Genomic DNA, 20,659 nt, shown 5'->3' with positions numbered 1-20,659 from the left:
CTGGCGCTGTCTGTGTGGGCACTGTCAACATGACCTTGACAGAAAACACACAACCTCACACACACATGCACAGGCTACACACCCATGACGTCATGTATTCGAAACGCGCGCACGCACACAAATGCACACACACACAAACGCACTCACACAAACCACACGCCCAGTAACACAACCCACCTTAGCACCGCATTCACCCGACACAAAGCCATCACACAGTTCTGCTGAGAGCTGTCAGAAAGAGACTTCAGGTAGATGAATGAGCAGAAGAATCTCTCACCTGCTGTTCACTGCTTTAACTCAAACACTCGACTCCATGCAAGACAACAGGACAAACCCGGGTTAATCCCTGACGAGCAGCATATTCAGGTGCATGGAGTTCAAGTTAGTCTCAAAATCCCCAATCTGAATCCACGTATGCACGAGGAGGCGGTGGATGGGTTAACGAGGAATATAATCCATAAACCCTGCGTTAATATAGTGAAGGTGCTCACTTGCTGTTAAGACTGTGTGAGAGAGGCGTTTAGTTGCATGCAGTTTGTTAAGTAAATATCCTGTGTTTGTGTGTGTGTGAGTCAGTGTCAGGAGTCTCTGTGCTTACACGTTTGGCCTGTGCCGTCCTGATTGGTGAGACTTTCTTAAGAGCCTTCTATCACTTATTTACCCTTCTTTCTGTGGGGGGGGGGTTATGCAACACTTAAGTGTGTCCACCTGCCCTACTAAACTCCTTTACACACCCTCTACATCAGTCTACTCACAGAGTCCAGGAACATTGGAGGTTTTGTAATTTGAAGCTCTGGATCTCACAACCAACGGCTGAACGAGAACATGTCTATACATTCACACATGGCAGAAACATTTCTCTGCTTTGAGAACCTGACTATTTTTGATATCACACTTATTATATATTTCCCTCAAAAAGGTCTCTCTCACACACACACACACACACCACATATAATTATCAGAACAGAGAATGTGACGACATGCAGGCACAAGCATGATTCCCTCCTTTGTGCTCACATGTGTGAGGACATAAAGATGAGAGACTGTTGATTGATATATAAATCGACAGCAACATCAGATTAAAGCAATCATTTTAAGTATGTACATGACAATTTCCACTAAGTGTATTTCCCTCAAGGGCCTAACATGGCTACTTTCATTATGTTTGACTAAACTGGCATTCAAAAAGAGTCACTTATGATACTTTTATGTATTTCCTTCCATTATTATGAAACACACACCTGAGTGATGAAGTTTAACTCTGAAGTTTAATATTTGACAGTGCTGCAAAAGCTGCTTAGGAGGCACAAGAGACCATAACATTGTATCAGCCTAATCAATCAGTCAATAATAGCTGTGGTCATAAATGAAGCCGGGGTATTTATTGAATTATTACACAATGTGAGGTGACATTTCCTGGAAGGGAGTGAACATCAAAGTGTGAAAGGAGCTGGCTTATCACACTGCACTGATGCAACAAGGGAAACAGTGATACCCTGTGGAAAGGTTCTGTTAGTACACCATAGGGTCTTCAGAAATATGAAAGGTGTCACTTGTGCTCCCTAGCTTTGGCAGGATAGGGAGCATGTGTGCACCGTACACACGTAAGCTTGTGTGTTTACACAAGCGGAATGAGCAGAATCTTCCCTCTTCCTTGGAAGTGTTTGAGTCTTACTAGTGAAGCCTGCCAAATCCTCTGGAAGTCTAAAAATCTTACCTGCCAAAACGCTGTCACACGTAATCTTTCAGAGGAATCTGGCCCCGTTCTTTGATGACAGCAAAACGTACAGAGTACAAATGGACGACGTCACTGAGTTCTCCATCAGATCAGGCAGATACTTGGATCCGCATTCTTGTATAATGTGATGCTAAATAATGTCTGATATCTTTTGAATCTCAGCTTTACAGGAAGATATCTATGTGTGTGTGTGTGTATGTGTGTGTGTGTGTGTGTGTGTGTGTGTGTGTGTGTGTCGTACCTAGATGGGCTGATGGACAGTACCTTTCTGTAGATAAATCACTAAAATTGCACGGCTTCCTTTGCATGCTAAAGTTCAACGTTTCACAATTGTGTCATTAACCCACTTAGCTGATATTAAATTCCCTATAAATAGATGAGCTGTGCTGTATTGGGATCATGGATACATTCATACATCTTTGCTTTACTTTTATTCATGTAGCAGTCAGTGGTGTGAAGAATCAATAATAAAAACTCCATTATTTTAGGGGACTTTCCATAGTTTTTGTCAATATCAGGATTCACATTTTCTGCTGTTTCTACATTTTTTTATTTTCTCCACTACACAAACGTACTGTAGATAATATCTCACTTTTTTCAAAGCAAGCTACTCACAACAAAGGTAAATAGTGAAACGTTGGTTAGGGTCATAGGGCGTGCAGAGTAGAGACTACTTCACAGCTTTTATTTTGAAACAAACGATTGTTTCCTTGTGTTTACGAAATAGGTTAAAGCTATGGTGACCAGAAATAAGATCTGCACACGTTTGCACTTGCAAGCACTTGAGGATTCTCCATTGCTAATAGACTGAGCAGGTGCAGCCTGTCTTTCTCCTCAGGTGCAGCTCCAATTTCACACACATGCTAAACAGCACGGACACATTTCAGGTCACAGTAACCTACCACTCACCAACATGTGTTCAAGTGGATTCAGTTTGCTTTTTATTTACAGCGACTTTCAATACTTACCTACCTTTGTTACAAATAAAGACTTGAGAATCTTGGGCAAACTTATCATCAGATGCTTAATGATTAACTTGTTTAATCTTTATGCTTCTTATACACCTAATAAACAGTTCGTTGCCAACTCGTAGTTATTAATTACTGTAAACTGCAGTGTGGTGTCACCAATAACACTTTGATTTGTTGTTTTAGAATCTAGACAGTTGAATCAGTGTGTGTGTGTGTGTTCTTACCACTGGTTTCTGTATTTTTCTGAGGTGTAGCGACGCGTAGGAAGATCTGCTGCCTCCATGAGTGGCGGTGGCTGCGCAGAGGACTCTCCCCTACAGCACATGATGCGTTTGTTCTCAACAGGGCTGCGACATCGCTGCAAGAATAGCAACAACCACAGACTCATGAGGGGCAACAGGGAGTACTTTAAACATTCTTTATATGCTGTACACACAGTCACGCACACACTAAAGAGATATTAACTCAATCAATAAGGAAACACAAAGTACAGTATGGTATTTAAGGTTAATCATTTGTGCGAGTGTGTACCTGCTCTTGGGTTCAGGATAATCATTCTCATGGACAGGGGCCAGGAAATGAAATTTGAGAAAGTTAGGGACAGAGGAGGAGGAGGGGAGACGAGCACGCAGGCCCCCTAGAGGACTGAGATGGCGTGATGGAGGTGAAATAAAGGAAGCAGAACACAGATGAAGAAACGCACATGACAACATGGAAAACAAGGCTGAGAGAAGTTCTGAAATGTTCACAGTGCAGAGAAAGTAGAGGCAAGACACAGTAAATGAGCCCGATACAGAAAAAAACAGAAGCCAGGAGGCTCACCTTCTCCTATTGAGCCGGGCCCCGGGAGAAGGGGAGGAAGAGTGGTGAGGGAGATGATGAGTGGGGGGCAGAGGGCAAGGAGGAACAGGAGGAGGGGTGGAGTCGGCTGTGACACATCTAAGTATCAATGCAGAGAGGAGGAGGGGGGACAGAACACAAGGGAAAACGCTGAAAGTTCTGAAAGGAGAACAAAGTGGAGCGAAGGAGCAGCAAAAGAAAAAAGTGTGTGTGTGTGTGTGTGTGTGTGGACGCAGCAGTTGAATTATTTAGCTCTGGAACAAACAAGCTGGACACTACAAGCTTCCAAATGCAGCTAACATGAAGAAGTAAGTGTAAGGATAGAGGACAACGTGACATGGCAGCAAATTCAGAACAAAAACATGCAGTTCACACATGAACATTGGTTCCCTGAGCTGTATATACGTAAGGTAATAACACACAAACACACGCACACACACGGTCCTTACTTGCTCTGGTGTGGAGTGTCGGTGCTGACAGAGTAGTGCCGTACGAGCTTTGGCTTGGCAGCTGCAGTGGGGTCCTGCGGTGTGTGAGTTGGTGCGTGTGCCGGCGAGTATTCGGTGGAAGACGTGGGGGAGTGGCTGAAGGTGCTGGCCCGGCGGCGGAAGCCCGGCGCCTGAGCGTCGACGGGTGAACAGGAGGAGGGAGACATGGACAGAGAGCCGTCCAGGCGCTTCAGGTCTCCTGTGGAGTTGTGGCACCTGCAGAAGTGACACAGTCTAGTAATCCCAGCATGTAGTTCTGCTCTAATAATGAAAAGGATAAGTTGAATTTCTCCGACCTGTCCCAAGACAGATTATCAGGAGATGTGTGTCAGTGTGTGTCAGTGTGTACCTGAGTGGACTGGTGGGCCGCAGCTGAGAGGAGCACAACAGGGGCTCGTCTAAGGAAGAGTGTTCTCTGCTGCTGTTGGCGGTAAGGATGGAAGAGTAACTGTCACCTCCCTCACTGTTCTCCCTCTGAGCTCTGGCCTTACTGCTCGACTGCCGAGAACACACACACACACACAAAGTATTAAGGTTAGGAATATGGGTGTTTCAAAAACCAAGAAGCTGGATTCATGGACAGCTGTAATGGACAATTTTGGACTTAAATAATGTACCAGAATCAAAATACTGGTATGTCTGTGTTTCCCATGTTGGGTCACAAACAAAGCCATAAAACCAAAGCACATACATGTTGATCAATGCGCTTAATCAAAGAAAAGGAACTGTGTTCCTACCTTCCAGATTCCTTCCAGGGACTCTGTGAGTGAGCGCTTGGCTCGGCTCTTGAACTGCTCAAGGCGCTGGCGACTGCTGCTCTGCTGCTGCTGCTGCTGCTGCACCTCTGCAGGGCCAGGAGCCACATCCTCACACACCTACACACACGTAGAGACAGACAGGGGACAACAGTTAGATATTATCTACAACAAGAACACAAGATGGGTTGGTAATTCATCACAACAAGACCTAGTTTGAATTATTGATGCTTAAATGAGGTTTTGACTTGAGGTAAGGAATAAAATAAACACAATCAAAGTGCAGCAAGGCCCCATCTGTGTGTGTGTACCTGCTTGTTGTCCCCAGGCTGTGTGTGCTGGTGGCTCTTCTGTCTCTCTTCATACAGATTCCTCAGAGAAGCCATCACTAGCTCATTCTCTTCTTGGTCATTCTTAGGACGAGCCCTCTGCAACAGATGTCATTGATTCAGAAAATAAACAATTGTAGAAATCTGACAGTTAAGAGGTAAAATGTTCCCATATTGAAATCTGAAAGCAGAAATATGTTGAGTCACTGTTAAATACAATTTAGCAATAGGCATCATAATGGATTCAGACCAAGAGAACATTCTGAAAACGGTGATCCTATAAAAGTTTGGTAAAGTAAACTGGTGAAGAACATGAGCAGTGCTGCAATTCAGCAATATGACCAGCAGGTGTCACTGTAACACCAATCAACCATTTCTAGTGTCCCCTTTCAGCACAGTGACACAATCTGAGGCGGCCATGACACACAAGTATCAGTCTAGATAAGGAGCTGTGCTTTGGTTTAAGGTTACCACGAAACAAATCCATCTTTTCCCAAATACAGTGAAACATGATGACATCAGTGATCTCATTCAATCCCACATGACAGCATGGAAATAAACACTACGGTTATTTACTTTACTTATTTATCATCTAACTTGATCAAAGTTTATCACAGTCCTTTGTTGTCAAATCCTCAAAAAGAAACAAACGGCTGAAGTGGCAGAACTCCTCCGGTCACATGTGAGCAGAGATCAGTGTGTGGCGCTCAGATTTCACCGTGATTAAACCGTGATGAACCAAGTTGAAATTGTTGACTGACTGGTTTGTTTGTAGCCTTTGACTCGCAGCTAACCAAGAGAACTCACATCCTGCCCTATACGTGCACACACACAGACGCACACAGACACACACAGACTCACACAGACTCACACAGACACACACACACATTACCATAGTGTTCTCAAAGACTGAAGCTTGCTCCTGGTTGTCCAGAGTAGCCAAGTGTTTCTGAAGCTCCAGTTTAGTTTTACACGGGGCGAGACCTGAAAATGATGTAAGCACACAAACAAAGAGGGAGACGGTGGACAAAGTTAGCCACGCTTTCATGTAGAGTAGACCATTTCAATTCAGTTCCTGTGTATTTCAGGGTAAGTAAGGTATTTGAGGTCAGTTCCTCTTGCACAGTAGATACTTCCTCTATCTCTGATCTGTGTGAGCCTCATGAAACCTCCTGCCCTCTGAGCTTTACTCATTGTTCCCCAGGCCAGAATTTAACACGGTGAATCATCCATTAGTGTCTGAATGACGCTGGAGTATATAAATAAACTGCCTTGCCTCTGACGTCATGCTGAGACATAAACATTTTATTATCTTTATGTGGCTGGTACCTAATCTTTCTTTCCCCTCACAGTAGTTAAACATACTGAAGACTTATGGACCCTGATTATCAACCCTCCATAACAAACTCAACCCTGATTCATTTTTTGTAAACTTTCCAGACAGGCGAGCACGAGCCGGAGCCGCTTCCTTCCTACCTTCTATTCTCTCACACAGCCTGTGGAGCTGCTGCATGGGGCAGCCGTCGCACTGCTGGCTCTGGGTCTTTGCGCTCTGCTGCTGGGCGGCCACAGAGAACGCCTGCTTCAGAGTCAACATGATCTCATCCACCTGCAATGCCAAAGGACAGTCATCATCAGCGTACCTGTGCATTCGTCTCCTCCCGGTGAATATTTAGAAGGCTCCATTTAGTCCTGAATAGTCTCTGTACTCCTATCATCCCTCCATCAGGTCCTCATTGTGTCTAATGGTTTATCAGCACACATCCACTACTTCACAATCACAGCATCATTGAGGTAGATTACCCACCCAGAGCTCGATTGAGTCATGAGGGAAAACAGGTGCCAGCTTTGTGCATTGTTGAAGTCGCAATTAAAGCCGATGCAAATGATGGGTTGTTAAATGAAACCGGGTGAGCAGCAGAGACATTAAGGAGGAGGAGGCACGGATCAGGAAATATGAAGCTCTGACAACACAGTTACTGTAAATGTAGCAATTCTTCAGATTATAAAGATAATACACACAGCAGCATGTCTTCAGATGTCACACATATTGAATTAGTGACGCAAGGAACTCAGAGCAAAGTGAGAAGTTGGGATTGTGCGTGGCAGGTATGTAACAAAGAGGAAGAGGAACATCACTGTCAATAACAGCAGCACTGCTCTGTCCTCGTCCGTCTCACTCACCAGGGACTCGTCTGTACACTGGAAGACGTAGCAGACGAAGTGGCAGCTCCCGCCTTCCACCGTCTCTCTGCAAATGAAGCCAAAGTGATCCACGTGACGAATACCCTGAGAAGACACAAGGGAAGAGGCTTAAGGTTGAATCTGAAGAAAAAATAATCACACACAGATGTTTTGGTGTAAAAAGCTCAGGTGCTCGGTTCATACCTGTGAGCAGAAGGAGATTTCTTTGAAACACTTCTCTATGGCAACCTTCTTAGTGTCGGGACTAACCAGGAAAATCTGAGACCTGCCCACCTTGAAAAACAAAAACAGGGCAGTGCTGTTAAGACTCTGTGTGTGTGAGCGTGCAGTCTGTAGAGTTATAGGTGACTGTGTGTGTGTGTGTGTGTGTGTGTGTGTGTGTGTGGTTCATTTGAATGCATGGTCTGTGGTGAGGTCTGTGAGGTTTGAGGTGACTAACAGCTATGACCAAACTGCTGCATCATTCTGTTTACCAGCCAGGTTTTCTTCTCTCAGATTTTTATTCACTGTTTTCTTTCTACCACACAAGTCCATGAACGTCGCCGCTCATACAGAGACTAGGAGCTTCCCTAAGACACTTCCAATTTCTCCTCACCATTCCCTATTACGTGAATTGACTGCACGCTCAATTTGACAATGACCTCATCTAAAGGGAAACACAACAATCGCCTTTCGGTTCCTTTCTAAAGTCCTGGATTTGGTAATGAGGCGGTTTCATTTCTTTTCTGGGCACTTTTCTTTGGCTCTGTTCCGCTTTAGCGACAATCCCCATTCACACCATCATTAGGACGTGAGTCACCATCACTCCGTAACCTCAAGAGAGCGACTCAGAGGTTTATAATAAGCAAGTGATCTCATGTCTGGTAAATCCCCAGATGTGTCGAGATCTAGGAACACAGCGATTCCCCTCGGAACAAGATTCCACTCATCCTCCTCCTACATCGCATACAAACCACATAATCACACTTATACTCTCTAACGGGAGAGGGGGAGGAAGCACAATGCCTGAGATAGATGATGATGATGATGTGAGCGGCTCCTTCCATCTGCTGTGTGTGTTAGTAAATGCTGAAGACAGCAACAGGCAATGGGCTTCCTGTGCCAACGCTGACCACTTCCTGCCTGGAGGATAAACAGGAAGACTGGCATAGGAAAGAGGTCACTAAAGGTCAAATAGAGGCACGAGCACGAGCACGCTTTGTAGTCAGCATTAGCTCTTGCTGAGTCATTAACGGTTTTTGCTTATTTAGCCCTTTGTCCTCCATCTGTCGGCGAGTATCAAACACACAGAAAGTAATCTCCTTATGCTCAAACAAGTGTGAGGATCCAGCTGTGTGTGAGCTGGCAGCACTTATTATCTAACACACTTAAGCGTCCTGCGCTGCCCCGTTTCACTGACTCCTCAAATGTTTACTCCTTCCAATGCCAAGAACATATTCTGTGTGTGCCCTCCTCAGTTTGCTGGCTTCCTGCTGCTGGTTGTTCCATTCTCATTCATCTCTGTGGCACCGCAGAGGGACTTCAGTTCACGCCCAATTTAAGGATAATAAAAGTGGCAACCGTCCAGTTCTTCTATGAAACAGGCTCAGCGAGGCATCTGTAACATCTTTAATACAGCAGCCAGTAAACTGCAGGTCCGTCCTTACAGAGTTTCCCTCTCTTGTTTAAGTCAAAGTGGAAGTCCAGCACAAAATCCAAGTAAGTCATCATAAGACACTTGCTGTTGTGTGTGTGTGTGCCTTACCGTAAACAGCATGGTCCTGTTCTCCTGCAGGCTGGTGGGCTGCACTCCAGACGAGTGCGTGTGTGCGTCAGTAGTGTTGATGTGTGAGATCTCTGGTGAGAGTCCATTCTCGTCGAGGGCCTGCAGGGAGGGGAAGCTGGGGTCTCGGTTGAACAGCAAGGAGCGCTTCGTACTGGTGGGGCTCCCCGCGGCCCTGTTCCCGGGGGCAACGCCCCCCAGGCCATTAGACTGGAAGGCCAACACCCTCCTCAGTCCACCCGTCAAGCCCCCGCCGTTCACTCCTTTCGCTTCCGTCCCTGAGCCACGCTGCTGGCCAAACTTCTCGATGCACTCATCAATCAGGGCCGGAGGGGCTTTTTTGTGTGCGACGCTCACGCGGCCACAAAACAGGACCTCGAACTTCTTGGCAAAGGCCGTCGGAGACATGAGAAGCGCCGCCGTCGTGGTGGTGAGGGAAGACAGGCTGATGCATGTTTCAGTGGAAGTTTGGCTGGCGATGTCATCAGTGCGCGCTGAGCTCTTACCCGCCTGCCTCAACGTACTGATGATCTCAGGGACCTGCAGGGATAAGAGCACAGAGGAAACATAAGGTTTGACTTCACTTAACCACTGTGCAGTCAAACTAAAGGCAACATGTCATATCACTGTAATGCTGTGGTGGTAATCCCTTCATCATGTCATCTACCTACAGTTCGGATTTTCGGAAAAAGGAAGCTGCCATCCCAGGCCAAGATGGACCTGAATGGTTCCATCTTTAATGGAGATAGTTGTGGCTTTCCCCAGCGTGAACGCCTCTCCTCTCTATGAGCTAACCTGTGCCGTGATGCTGTCATGTCTGCTGTAGTTCCCTGCATGACAGGCACTCTTGTGATGTCTTCCTGTGGTGAACAGAAGCCAGATGAGGAGGAGCCTTGGCATCAAAGCAGGCTTTGTGCTTATTAACTTCATGTCGTTCTCCTCCCTTCTAATCAACCCTCTTTGATCCTCTTAACTCACTCACTTTCTAAGCCTCCACTCCTTCTCCTCTGTGGCGCCTACATCTAACTTCTTTTGTGTTGTTTTAAACCATTTGAAACTGGACTTCATGTTGTGTGTGTGTGTGTGTGTGTGTGTGTGTGTGTGTGTGTGTGTGTGTTTTGGATGCAGTAAGTCACTAGTGGGAGTATATTTTCGTTTGCTAGAGACATTTACAAAACTCTCTCCCTCATCTGCTTTGAAGATCCATGAACTCTGACCTTTCCTCTCCTCCACACCTAGCTGTCATGTTGGCATTCACCCAGAAATGCATACAGGCTCACAGACAAGCAAACATGGGCAGGGCGCGCACACACACACACACACACATACACACACACACAACCACACAACCTCACACACACACACACACACACACACACACACACACACACACACACACACACACACACACACACCTGAAACCTCAGCTGATCTCTCATTGAGTACTTATAATCACATTGAACACTAAAATGAAAGACGTTCACTTTCACTTATTCAGCAGCATGTTGCACCATTGCTGGAGAAAACGGGAAATTCTGGAAATGTGAGAGGCAGAGGAGTGAGAGGCAGAGGAGTGAGAGGCAGCGGAGTGAGAGGCAGAGGAGTGAGAGGCAGAGGAGTAAGAGGCAGCTGAGTGAGAGGCAGAGGAGTGAGAGGCAGAGGAGTGAGAGGCAGAGGAGTGAGAGTCAGAGGAGTGTTCAGCGTTGCCACTCCACACTGACAGGAGCAGCTAATAACGATATTCCAGAGAGGACGGTGAGGCCACAGCTCTGCCTCCCTCGCTGCTCTCTGGCCAGATTCCCAAACAGATCACGGTTACAACTGTACTGAACTGAACTGTACAGTAGGTTAGCGGCCGGGTCAACCAATGGAAACTGCCTCTGCAAGCACACACACACACACTCCTCAAATGAGTAAACTGGTATTCCCCTGCAACAAAGACGACACACGCTAGAATGATTGGACTCTTCTCAGCTGTGGGTCCGGATGATGCATTTCCACACACCTGACAGATAGAAGCTTGTCTGGTGGAAAAAGACCAGAACCGGAAAGACGAAGACGAAGAGCAGAGCATAAAACACAGACATGTATTAACAAAAAAGGCTCCATGTTTATCAGAGAAACAATCTCAGAGGCTAAAGGTTTAAGTTGAAGCCCGAAACAGAGAAAACCTGTTTTCTAACAACACTGTTGACGTCATCTTTCACAAAGACGCACATTACTACAATGCCATAGTATTCTCTACAAGGTATGTGGAGGTGCAACGTTGGGAACACGAGGAACACGTGTGTATAGGGACTTGTGCTTTAGTTCTACTTTAATTGTGATGAAACGTTAAGCCAGCCGAGTCTGAGTGAAAATCAGAGCATGGGCTGGATTACAGAGCAGTCCTGGGGCTCGTTAGAACAGAAGCCTCGCTCTGTTGCATTCATTTTAAAACAGAAAACCTGAACCGTGACGTCATCCTATAGAAAACAAATCAGATCGTCATGGAGAACAACAACAACAACAACAACAACAACAACAACAACAAACTAATCAGAACATGACTTCTGGCTGCCGACACACAGGGTCAAAAAGTAGGGAAGTATGCAAGCTGAGCTGAGACTGTGATGAGTCATATCAGTGATGTCATGCGTGTGAGCAGCTACCCAGTATCACAGGGGCAGAGCCAGCCGGGCCCTGCTGCGTCTTGCCCGGGCATGAGTTGTGCTCGCTGCTCTGTCGAAACTCTGTCCCTGCTCACTTGGTATCGTGTTGTTCTGTACTTTCTTGATTGACAGTATTAACTCAAAGTCTGGACGATGGTTTTGGCTGTAAGAGGGTTAATAGTGACATACTATGACAACATAACCGTAACCGGAAAATGCATTTTGTTTTGTAAGTCGAGTGGTTTACTGTGAAGACTGAGCAGCAGCTGAGCCGCAGGGACATGACTGAGCACATGAGCAACCGGAGGAGAGAAGACGCCATCAGCCGGCTCTGCAATCGCTCTTATCTGGATGACTGGACGGTTTGTTACGGGATGACAGCCACCAACCAAACACTCCACTGTGTCCTGCAGCCTGGATAATATACCCGGCTTCTGCCAACAGATAAAACGTTTCCACCTCTCACAGAGGGGAAGAACATTGGATTTAAAAAAAACACCTAATTTATGTCAACAAAGAGTGGAAAGAGACAGAGAGAAGATCTGAAGAGAATAAGAGACACAGAGCCAAAGCACACATCTGTGACAAGACCAATGTTGTGAATTTGTAGTCAATCAAGTGTCATAAATTAGGTTATAATGAAGTTAAAGCACTTTCAAATACAGTATAGGCATTGAATAGGGCCTTTTGTTACTTCCTCTCCTTGTGCTAAGGACGCAGTCGTTCATGTAAACAACAAATCTGCTCTTGTTCCTCCATCTCCTCCTCTTCACCTGAACATCGTGTTTCTCTCCCTCAACCTGGCATGAGAGCAGCGTCTGCTATCTGTCCACTAACAACAGACCTCTCTCTCTCTGTTATGCTTTCCTCTGCCTTCCTCTTTCTTCTGCTTACTTTTCTTCCCTGAAACACTTCTGCCAACAGATAATATTGTTTTGTGCCGGTGCTTGTCCTGTTGCTCCCTCGCCCTCTCTCTCTCTCTCTCGTGTGTCCGCTCATTAAAGATGGAGCTGATGAACAGAAGAAGGAGCAGAAAGGTCCTCTTGGTGTCTGTCCTCCAGCCTTAGCCGGACTCTCCCTCCTCCTTCTGCTTTGTCGTAACAACATTTTGGGCTGCTTCTCAACTGCTTAGGGGGGAAAGGAAGTTTGATTCTATGACTTACAGTTCAAACGTTATAGGCCAAGGTAGTAACAACAACATGTACCCGAAGAAGTTCCCTGAATCACGTCCGCCTGCCCACCAAGTTCAGCTGGAACCCGTCAGTAACTTGTCCAGATGCCAACCCGACTGGAAACTGAAGCTCCTTGGTTTATAGGTCAATATTTGACTTGGGGTTGCCGGCTTGGAGGGAGCAAAGGGGGGATAGAGGCGACACACAAGCGGCCCACAGTGTCTCCTTCACTGAATCAACGGTTTACATTACGTTGGTCTCAGACAGGAAGTCAGTTGGACACCGCCTCGGGCTGTGACCCACAAAGTCTCACGGAGGAGCGGCGTGGAAAGCGTACGGTCGCTCACACCCAGCTCACATAAAGTAGGACTACTGTAGTACTGACTTCAGAAAGAGGGAAGTTACACAAACCGGCAACAGAGAAGCTGCACACACCAGTGCCACAAAAAAAAACAAAGGTTTGAGTGTTTGTCAAAGAGAAGCAAAGACAAAAGGTCAGGTTATGCAGGCTGAAATGATTTAGGGAATTCCTAAAAACGATGGTAAGATTTATATTAACTCATTCTGTTCATCTGTCTTCATCTCATGCCTCTCTGCTCATGCCTCGTTTCTTAGACTCTATAAACATCTTAGCGCTGAGTCTGCTTGAAATGCTGAGGCACTCCAAGGCAGCTCTGAGTCACATATAGGTATTAAACACAACACACATCAATGCACCCCACCAACACAAACAATGACAACAGGGTCAATCACTCAGTACCTGGTGCTAGGTTACGTCACGCTCTGTATATCAGCAATGAGTAAAAGATGGACCAACGTTACACTCGGCTTGTGTAAGCCTGACTGAAGACATCAAGAAAACAGAGACATGTCCCTGGAGACAATGTATGTTATTATCATTAGGGCCGGAAAAGCAAATGAAACGCTTATCAGAGGAACAAGAAAAGGAACAACGACAACAAGCGAGCTGAAAGTCCCACGTCTGTACTTCCCATAGTCATGTGCTCAGTCGTGATACCTCGTGAAGCACAGACGAGTTCTACAGTGTGTGTGTGTGTGTGTGTGCAAAGTCCAAGAGTCATACAAGTGGTGGAAAACATCACACACACACAAAGTGGCAAGATAAAGAGAGAAGAGGAAGGAACATTAGAGAGGTGGCATTCAAGATGGCGGTACCACTCTGTGACACACACACACACACACACACACACACACACACACACACACACACACACCTACAGGACATCGGTCTGGAGAAGAGCTGGTTTTAATGTGAAGAGACACAATGTGGCGCTTGTTGTCAAAGTGCTGCGCTGAACCACTGTATTCTGATAAGGTGTGTGTGAGGTAAAGCTCTGTAATGGAAGAGATGGAGAGACAGACAGACAGACAGACAGACAGGCAGATCGATCGATCAGAGCTGACACTACTGACCGTTGCAGCTTTGTACAGACTGTAGGTATCGTCCATCTACTGGCCTGTTTTTATAACAGTACAAAGAGGAGCCGTCACATGCAGGGGGGGAGGAAGTCCCGTTAAAAAGAGGGAGGGGAAACCATGCGAGACGGAAGGATTACAAGAACAGAGTATGGGAATGGGGAGTATGACCCTCAGAGTCCGAGCCCCACACTCCCTCCTTTAGCTCTTTGACAACTGTGTAGCTCTGATTACTAATAAGAGCTTCTCTGTCAAAACCACAATTCAGCCAGACGCGATTTGACAAGCAGCTTGATTTGTAGAACAGGAATGTTCAAACAAAGTCCTACTCTTTATCAACCCTATTTCAACCCTCATTTTCTACAACAACATCAACCGTATCTCACTCTAACCCCCAGCCATACTGTGTAATCTGTGTGTGCCAAACCAGTGCAGCAGGGAGAGTCACACACTACTTCCCAGGTGACTAACACAGGAGGTAGACGATGCAAACTCGCCTCCTGTTCCGAGAGAGAAGTCCTGGCACGAGCACAATGACTATAGAGGCGATATCTCCGTGACTCACGCACCTACATTTGGTCTGTGTTTACAACAGCCGAGCAAACTGGCTTTTCATGTGCCTAGATGCTTAAAAAGGATGGGACCGTCTGCGTGTACGCTCTCAATCTAAGGACGATAAATCACTGCTTCAACATATCAACAACCATGTTGGGCAACAGAGTGAGGGAGGGGAGATGACATCCACCTCTGGTTGATAGATAAACTGGACAGCTGACGTCCAAACTGGGCACCGCATGATTTCCTGTAGAGGCCCAGATTCAATCACGTCTGAACTATGCTCATATAGAATCACACCTATACCTTTCAATTTCAAGGGTTAGTCATTTTCATATTTTGCATTCTAATCTGTGACCATGTGCATGATAGTGATGACTGTGTGTGAGTGTGAGTGTGAGTGTGTGTGTGTGTGTGTGTGAGTGTATCAATGATAAATGTGTCACAGGAGGAAGTGGGCACAGTTGGGGTATGGTTGCTTTTTTTTTAATAACTCCAGGAATTTGTGTACATGTTTTAAATTGTGCCAAACTATTGTATTTTGAATTATTTGCAAATGGAAATTCGACTAAATCTGGTATAAGAACCTTCCGTTACTGGAGACCAGTGTCATATTTGCGCGATTCATAACAAAGAAAGTATTTAATGGCCCTCAGTGTTTACGACCGTGTCAACAAGTTAAGCGGTTATGGTTTTGACCCTTAAGTGGCAAACTACTGTAGCTACTGTAACAACTACAACGACACTGTCCGAGATCTCCGTCCGAACAGTTCACAACCAACGCGTCCAAACGTCCCGGTCCCCTCTTAAGCTTTAAGAAGTGCAGTGGCGTTAATACCATAAATGAACATTTGTTTTCTGCGACCGGGAACATGAGAGAAGTCGTTCGACTTGCGGAGTTATAGTAACGAAGCAGTCGTAAATTGACGCCAGCTTGTATTAAACTGACATATCTCGGTCGTAATTGTTGTGTTTTTGTCACAAGTTGGTGTTAGCTAACACGCATGTTTAGCCTGACACACAGAATGAAGCGACAGAAGGCTCAGAGAGAAGACAACAAGTTAGAACCTGGACTTACATCTTTCTGCTGTTGTTTGGCGGTGAACAGGTTGAGTCTCTGGAGTCGCGCTTTCATCCCATCCGCCATAGACTCTCCACAAAGAAAACGCTAGGAGGTCACTCCTCCGAAAGCCGTATTTTTGACAGAGTGTGAGACAATTCAATGGAAAGTTGAGTTAGCTCCTTCACTCCTTCAACCTGACGATCCAGTGTAACTAGCCGAAACATCAACGCGCCACTTCTGGATACGCATTTCAAAGTAAAACATCTACCCTCACTTTGACTGCCTTTCCGTATAGCCTGACACGTTATCGCTTTAATTTGAAGGCATATTTTGTACTTCCGACTGTGATGTCGATATTTCCGGTTAACTTGACGTAATTGAGTGCGCCAATCTGTCGGGAGCAGGGCGTGGACACGGTTCCTGTCCCGGGACACTCAAACTTTAGGCGGCAGATCTGTGACTATCTGCGGGTCTCAAGCTGTAGAACACGGAGCTCATACTTAAAGAGGATCAACACTACTGAAATGTACGGAAATTCTGTTAATGCAGCAAAATACTAAATAATGATACAAAATAAAATAGAATGAAATAAATTCGTCATCCACAACATGCATCCAAATTGAGGTTTGTTCAGAGATGGCAATCGGTCCAAACAGTTTGAGGGAAAACGGTCAGATTGTCTGAGTGAGCTGCACACTGATAAGGCAAAAAAAATAAACATAATTTCCTGACTTCAGGCAAAGGAGGTGCAATCACACAGGAATGAGAGCCCGTGGGATGCAGTGCAGCTGACCATGAGCTCAGAGACCAACTGGGGCAAGTCAACACACTTTCCGGCCGAGATATCTATATATAGATATACAGTGTATGTGAGAGTATAAATTTAGAACAACACATAACTAGATACCAACAAAGTATTATGATCCATCTTATGAATTGTGTACACATAAAGTACAACGTCTGAATTAACAAACCGATATCACTCACATCAAACATGTCATCTATAAAGCAATCATAACGCTGCAATGACCACTGGTGGTTTAACTTAGCTTCGTCACACTTCAGTGGTGACACCCAGTGGTGAGTTTGTTGATTACCCTTACAGAGGAGGGGAACCCCAGTGTAACAGTCTGTGTCCCTTGGTACTGAAGAGGAAGTCTCTCTTTATATTTGCAGTGCTTAAACTGGCTGCTGCTGCTGATTCAACTTTCCATAAACGATTATTTTCACTTTAAACAAAGGTTAGTACCAAATGTCTCCGCCTACATCTCTGTTCTCAGCTCCGGACAAGAATATACAAATAAAACACTATATAGAGTAATAATAACATGTATACTAAGATTTAAGATATGTACAGCATGAAATCAATTAACTCTAAATCAAGTCTAATACTATGAGTCAATCTTCAATTCCATGTCAGCGTTCCAAATATGTTGGATAATGAAGTTGAGCAGAAGGCCTTGATATGAATGAATTTCTCTCTGAATGTTTTCTGGGATGTAATGAATACTGTAACATCACCTCCTCCATTTGGAACATGCTAAAATCACAGTTACCGAGTGTGTGACTTATTCTGTGTGTGTTTGTGTAGTTTGGTTTTTCCTGTATAAAATGTTACTGATGCATTCATGTGTGTAGGTTGGGACCAGGCTAGCTCTTGATCTCATGACCTCATTTGAACTTGCCTAGTTTAACTTGTAGTTATTGCATGTATGTGTGTTCATGTGAGAGTGTGACTGTGTGTTTGTGTAAGCCTGCTATGACAGAGCGAGAGTAACAGGTGGTCAGCACAGCCTGGCACCATCATCATCATCACATTCTTCTACTGAAGATACCAGAGAACAACTGTGCACTTACACTCAACACAAACTAAACACAACACAAACACCACAAGAACCACACTGCAGGCACGGGGAGTGGTCTCTATGGTAACCTGGTTCCACATCCTGCTGTCGCTTGCTTGGTGTTGAACACTTTCTTTGACTAAGGACAAGCAAATACCACCCTCACATGTAGACCAACTGTGTCTATACTCTCTAGTGTTGTGATGTTTATATGTATGAACACAACACAGCCACAGATGTATACAATAAACTCTGTTGTGTATATACAGTATATTATTAAATCCATACTGGTGTTTGTCATCAGCAGCTGGTGCAGAATAAGAAAGAATATCCTTCATCATGGAGCTCCTGCTGATACAAAGCCTTTGGTTTCCTTTGATTCAATTCCTAACAGCCATTGTCCCTGTGTGTTGTGTTGGACCAGCCCCTCTCAGACTGAGACCTCTGGTATCTGGAGCGCAGTGAGCATTGAGGAAGCTATCAGATGTCCCTGACCTTACTCACACACCAGCTGCAACTTCACAGTGTAGGGAGGAATAGAGGTGAGAGGATTAGAGGTCAGGAAGAGTGTGTTTGTCAGAGAAGTGATACAACAGTTAGCACTGTCCACCCCCCTGCACCCCCCCTCCTGTCGACCAGGAGTTAATTTTGACTCATGGCAGCTGCTTGTGTTCAGGATGCTGTTCTTTGTTTGCCACACACTGGCATGATGTCTGAGGCTGCTCCCATTGACACATGAAATATTCTCTGCTGTTTGTTGACCGATGTATCTGCCATTTGGGTGCAGTGGAGTCTGCCTCCTTTAGGCGTCTCGGGTTACCTTGACTCTCACATATCAAAGTCACTCTATAATAACTGACAAACGCTGCTAGCTGCCATTTCACCTCCATGACCTCGTGTCTTTCTAACAGTCCTTTCCATTAAGTATCATTTTGTTTACCTCTGACATCGTGTATACAGTCTCTGTCTCTTCAAATTGACACAAATAGACACATATACACACATACACACACACACATACACACATACTGTACCTTGGCGCTGTCCTGGCACTGGAACACATAACAGGAGCAGCTCGGTGTGTCTCTGAGCAGACAGCCAAAGCTGCTGGGCTCCTGGCTGTTGTGAATCAGCTTGGTCACCTGGTGAGGACGACACTCAAACAGAACCGTGTGTGACAGAGGGTCCCAGGCAAGTTTCTCATCCCAAACACATACACACTGAACCCTGGAAGCCGAGACGCATAGAAAAACCGCCTGGTTCCCCATAGCAACCTCCAGCTGAGAACTTCTTCTCCTTCCAGACTGAACCCCCCCACCTGACTCCTTCTCCACAGGCCGAGCCCTCCCGATCTCTGCCACCACCCATGGCAGCATGGCCATGGTGGTGAGGGGATGTACAGGTAGAGAACCAATCAATGTCAGTCTGTATCGTACTTCCTCTTCTTCCTCCTCTATTCCCCCCCATGTTGTAGCATCAGCCCTCTCTGAAGCAGGAGCCGGTCTGGAAACACACGGTGTGGAAGACACGGCAGGCAAGCGTGATGGAGACCTGCAGGTGTTGGTGAATGACTTGTCCGAGCTGCCCGGCTTCACCTCAAAGTAAAGTCCCTCCATAGCCAGATGAGGCCGCTGACTGCCTGTGTCGTTACCTGCAAAACATCGGAAAAGAGAGAATCCCAAAGTGAAGCTAAAACACAGTAGCAACAATCCATTCCATTGTTAGACACTCTTTGCTGGTGTGGTTTAGGATTGGATCAAGTCTATGTAGTAGAACTGGAGCCGGTGTGGTTTGGTGTTGGGGTCAGAGGGTCATTTGGAGGGTACTACTACATATGGACCACCCGACGTTGTGTTTAGCCTACAAGACACATTTGGCTTTGACTAGTGACCTACACCTCCACAGTCTCAAGGACACAAACAAACAAAACACATGGCAGTACATATCTGGCTCACAACGTGTGTGAGAAACAGGGACGAGTGGTCCAGCTGTCCTCCTCCCTTTGCCCTACATAACCAACAGAGGTAAAGCACACGGGTATCACTGCTTAACACACACAGGCACACACAGACACAGGCACACACGCACTCGCAGGCGCATACTGTGCCCACGGGGGATAAAAACTAGCTTTGCGGTTAGAATGTGTGTATAATCCATCAGTGGTACAAATACTGCAGATCATAAGCTGTATACATGTTTGTATCATAGAAAGGAACCTTACCTCTGTGTGTGACCTTGTAACGTACAGAAAAGGCTTCAGTCTGCTGTAGAGAGTGAGGACGTCCCGCTGGGAGAGGATAGCACACGGAAGTCGCTTTCAAATTCTTATTTCCGATGAGTTTGAGTGTCTAACAGCTCAGATCACACCGCTTCTCTCATCTTTACGCACGGAACAAGTTTTTACGCACGCAGCTGCGTTAGAGGCAAAACGGGCGCGACGTGTGCGTGTCGATGCTCGACTAACCGGTGGATCGTCTCATCGGTGCCTCGTTCTCTGGTCTCCACCTGTTGGGTTTCCTGCAGCGGTGTGGAGCGTTTGGAGGTAAAAGTGTGTCCGCGGGAAGCTGCAGTGAGCGTCCGGGGCTGCGGACAGAGAAGGAAGCCCGGCCGTCTCCGTCCCTGGCTGGGGGCTAAATATAGTAAACAGGGGCGAGGGCTGACAGCCACCAACACCGCCCTCCTCTCCTCTCCTCTCCTCTCCCGTCTGGTGGAGCATGACAAGAGCACGCAGCAGGCGTGTGCTGCGGGAGGATGGAGAGCCGATCTGCCCACATGTGTGTGTGTGTTCTCCATTCGTCCCCACACTGACCGGTGCTACTAAAAATATCTTATTCCAGCCCACTCAGTAC

The 20,659-nt window shown here is 46.0% G+C and overlaps 1 protein-coding gene across 2 annotated transcripts in view; it reads right to left on the bottom strand.

Moving 5' to 3' along the window:
- Positions 1–20,573, bottom strand: part of tbc1d1 (TBC1 (tre-2/USP6, BUB2, cdc16) domain family, member 1) — a 31,501-nt gene extending 10,928 nt beyond the window's left edge. The window contains exons 1-12 of one of the 2 annotated variants that reach the window (XM_076165466.1): positions 20,032–20,573; positions 18,845–19,461; positions 9,071–9,628; positions 7,510–7,599; positions 7,306–7,410; positions 6,598–6,730; positions 6,014–6,105; positions 5,104–5,220; positions 4,775–4,912; positions 4,387–4,535; positions 3,999–4,253; positions 2,934–3,067 (exon numbers count right to left, since the gene is read on the bottom strand). In XM_076165466.1, the coding sequence (XP_076021581.1) occupies positions 2,934–3,067; positions 3,999–4,253; positions 4,387–4,535; positions 4,775–4,912; positions 5,104–5,220; positions 6,014–6,105; positions 6,598–6,730; positions 7,306–7,410; positions 7,510–7,599; positions 9,071–9,628; positions 18,845–19,426 (2,353 nt within the window). In that variant the 5' untranslated portion in view covers positions 19,427–19,461; positions 20,032–20,573. Of the gene's footprint in view, positions 1–2,933; positions 3,068–3,998; positions 4,254–4,386; positions 4,536–4,774; positions 4,913–5,103; positions 5,221–6,013; positions 6,106–6,597; positions 6,731–7,305; positions 7,411–7,509; positions 7,600–9,070; positions 9,629–15,981; positions 16,189–18,844; positions 19,462–20,031 lie in introns of those variants that run through there. The other variant, XM_076165468.1, reaches the window with a different exon arrangement.
- Between the last annotated feature and the right edge of the window lie 86 nt (positions 20,574–20,659).

This window comes from Genypterus blacodes, unplaced genomic scaffold (assembly GCF_046128005.1).
Source record: "Genypterus blacodes isolate CSIRO-AG114 ecotype Tasmania unplaced genomic scaffold, CSIRO-AGI_Gbla_v1 ptg000145l_1, whole genome shotgun sequence".
NCBI lineage: Eukaryota > Metazoa > Chordata > Actinopteri > Ophidiiformes > Ophidiidae > Genypterus > Genypterus blacodes.
Note: the sequence above shows the minus strand (reverse complement) of the source record. Positions and strands in the feature narration are given on the sequence as shown.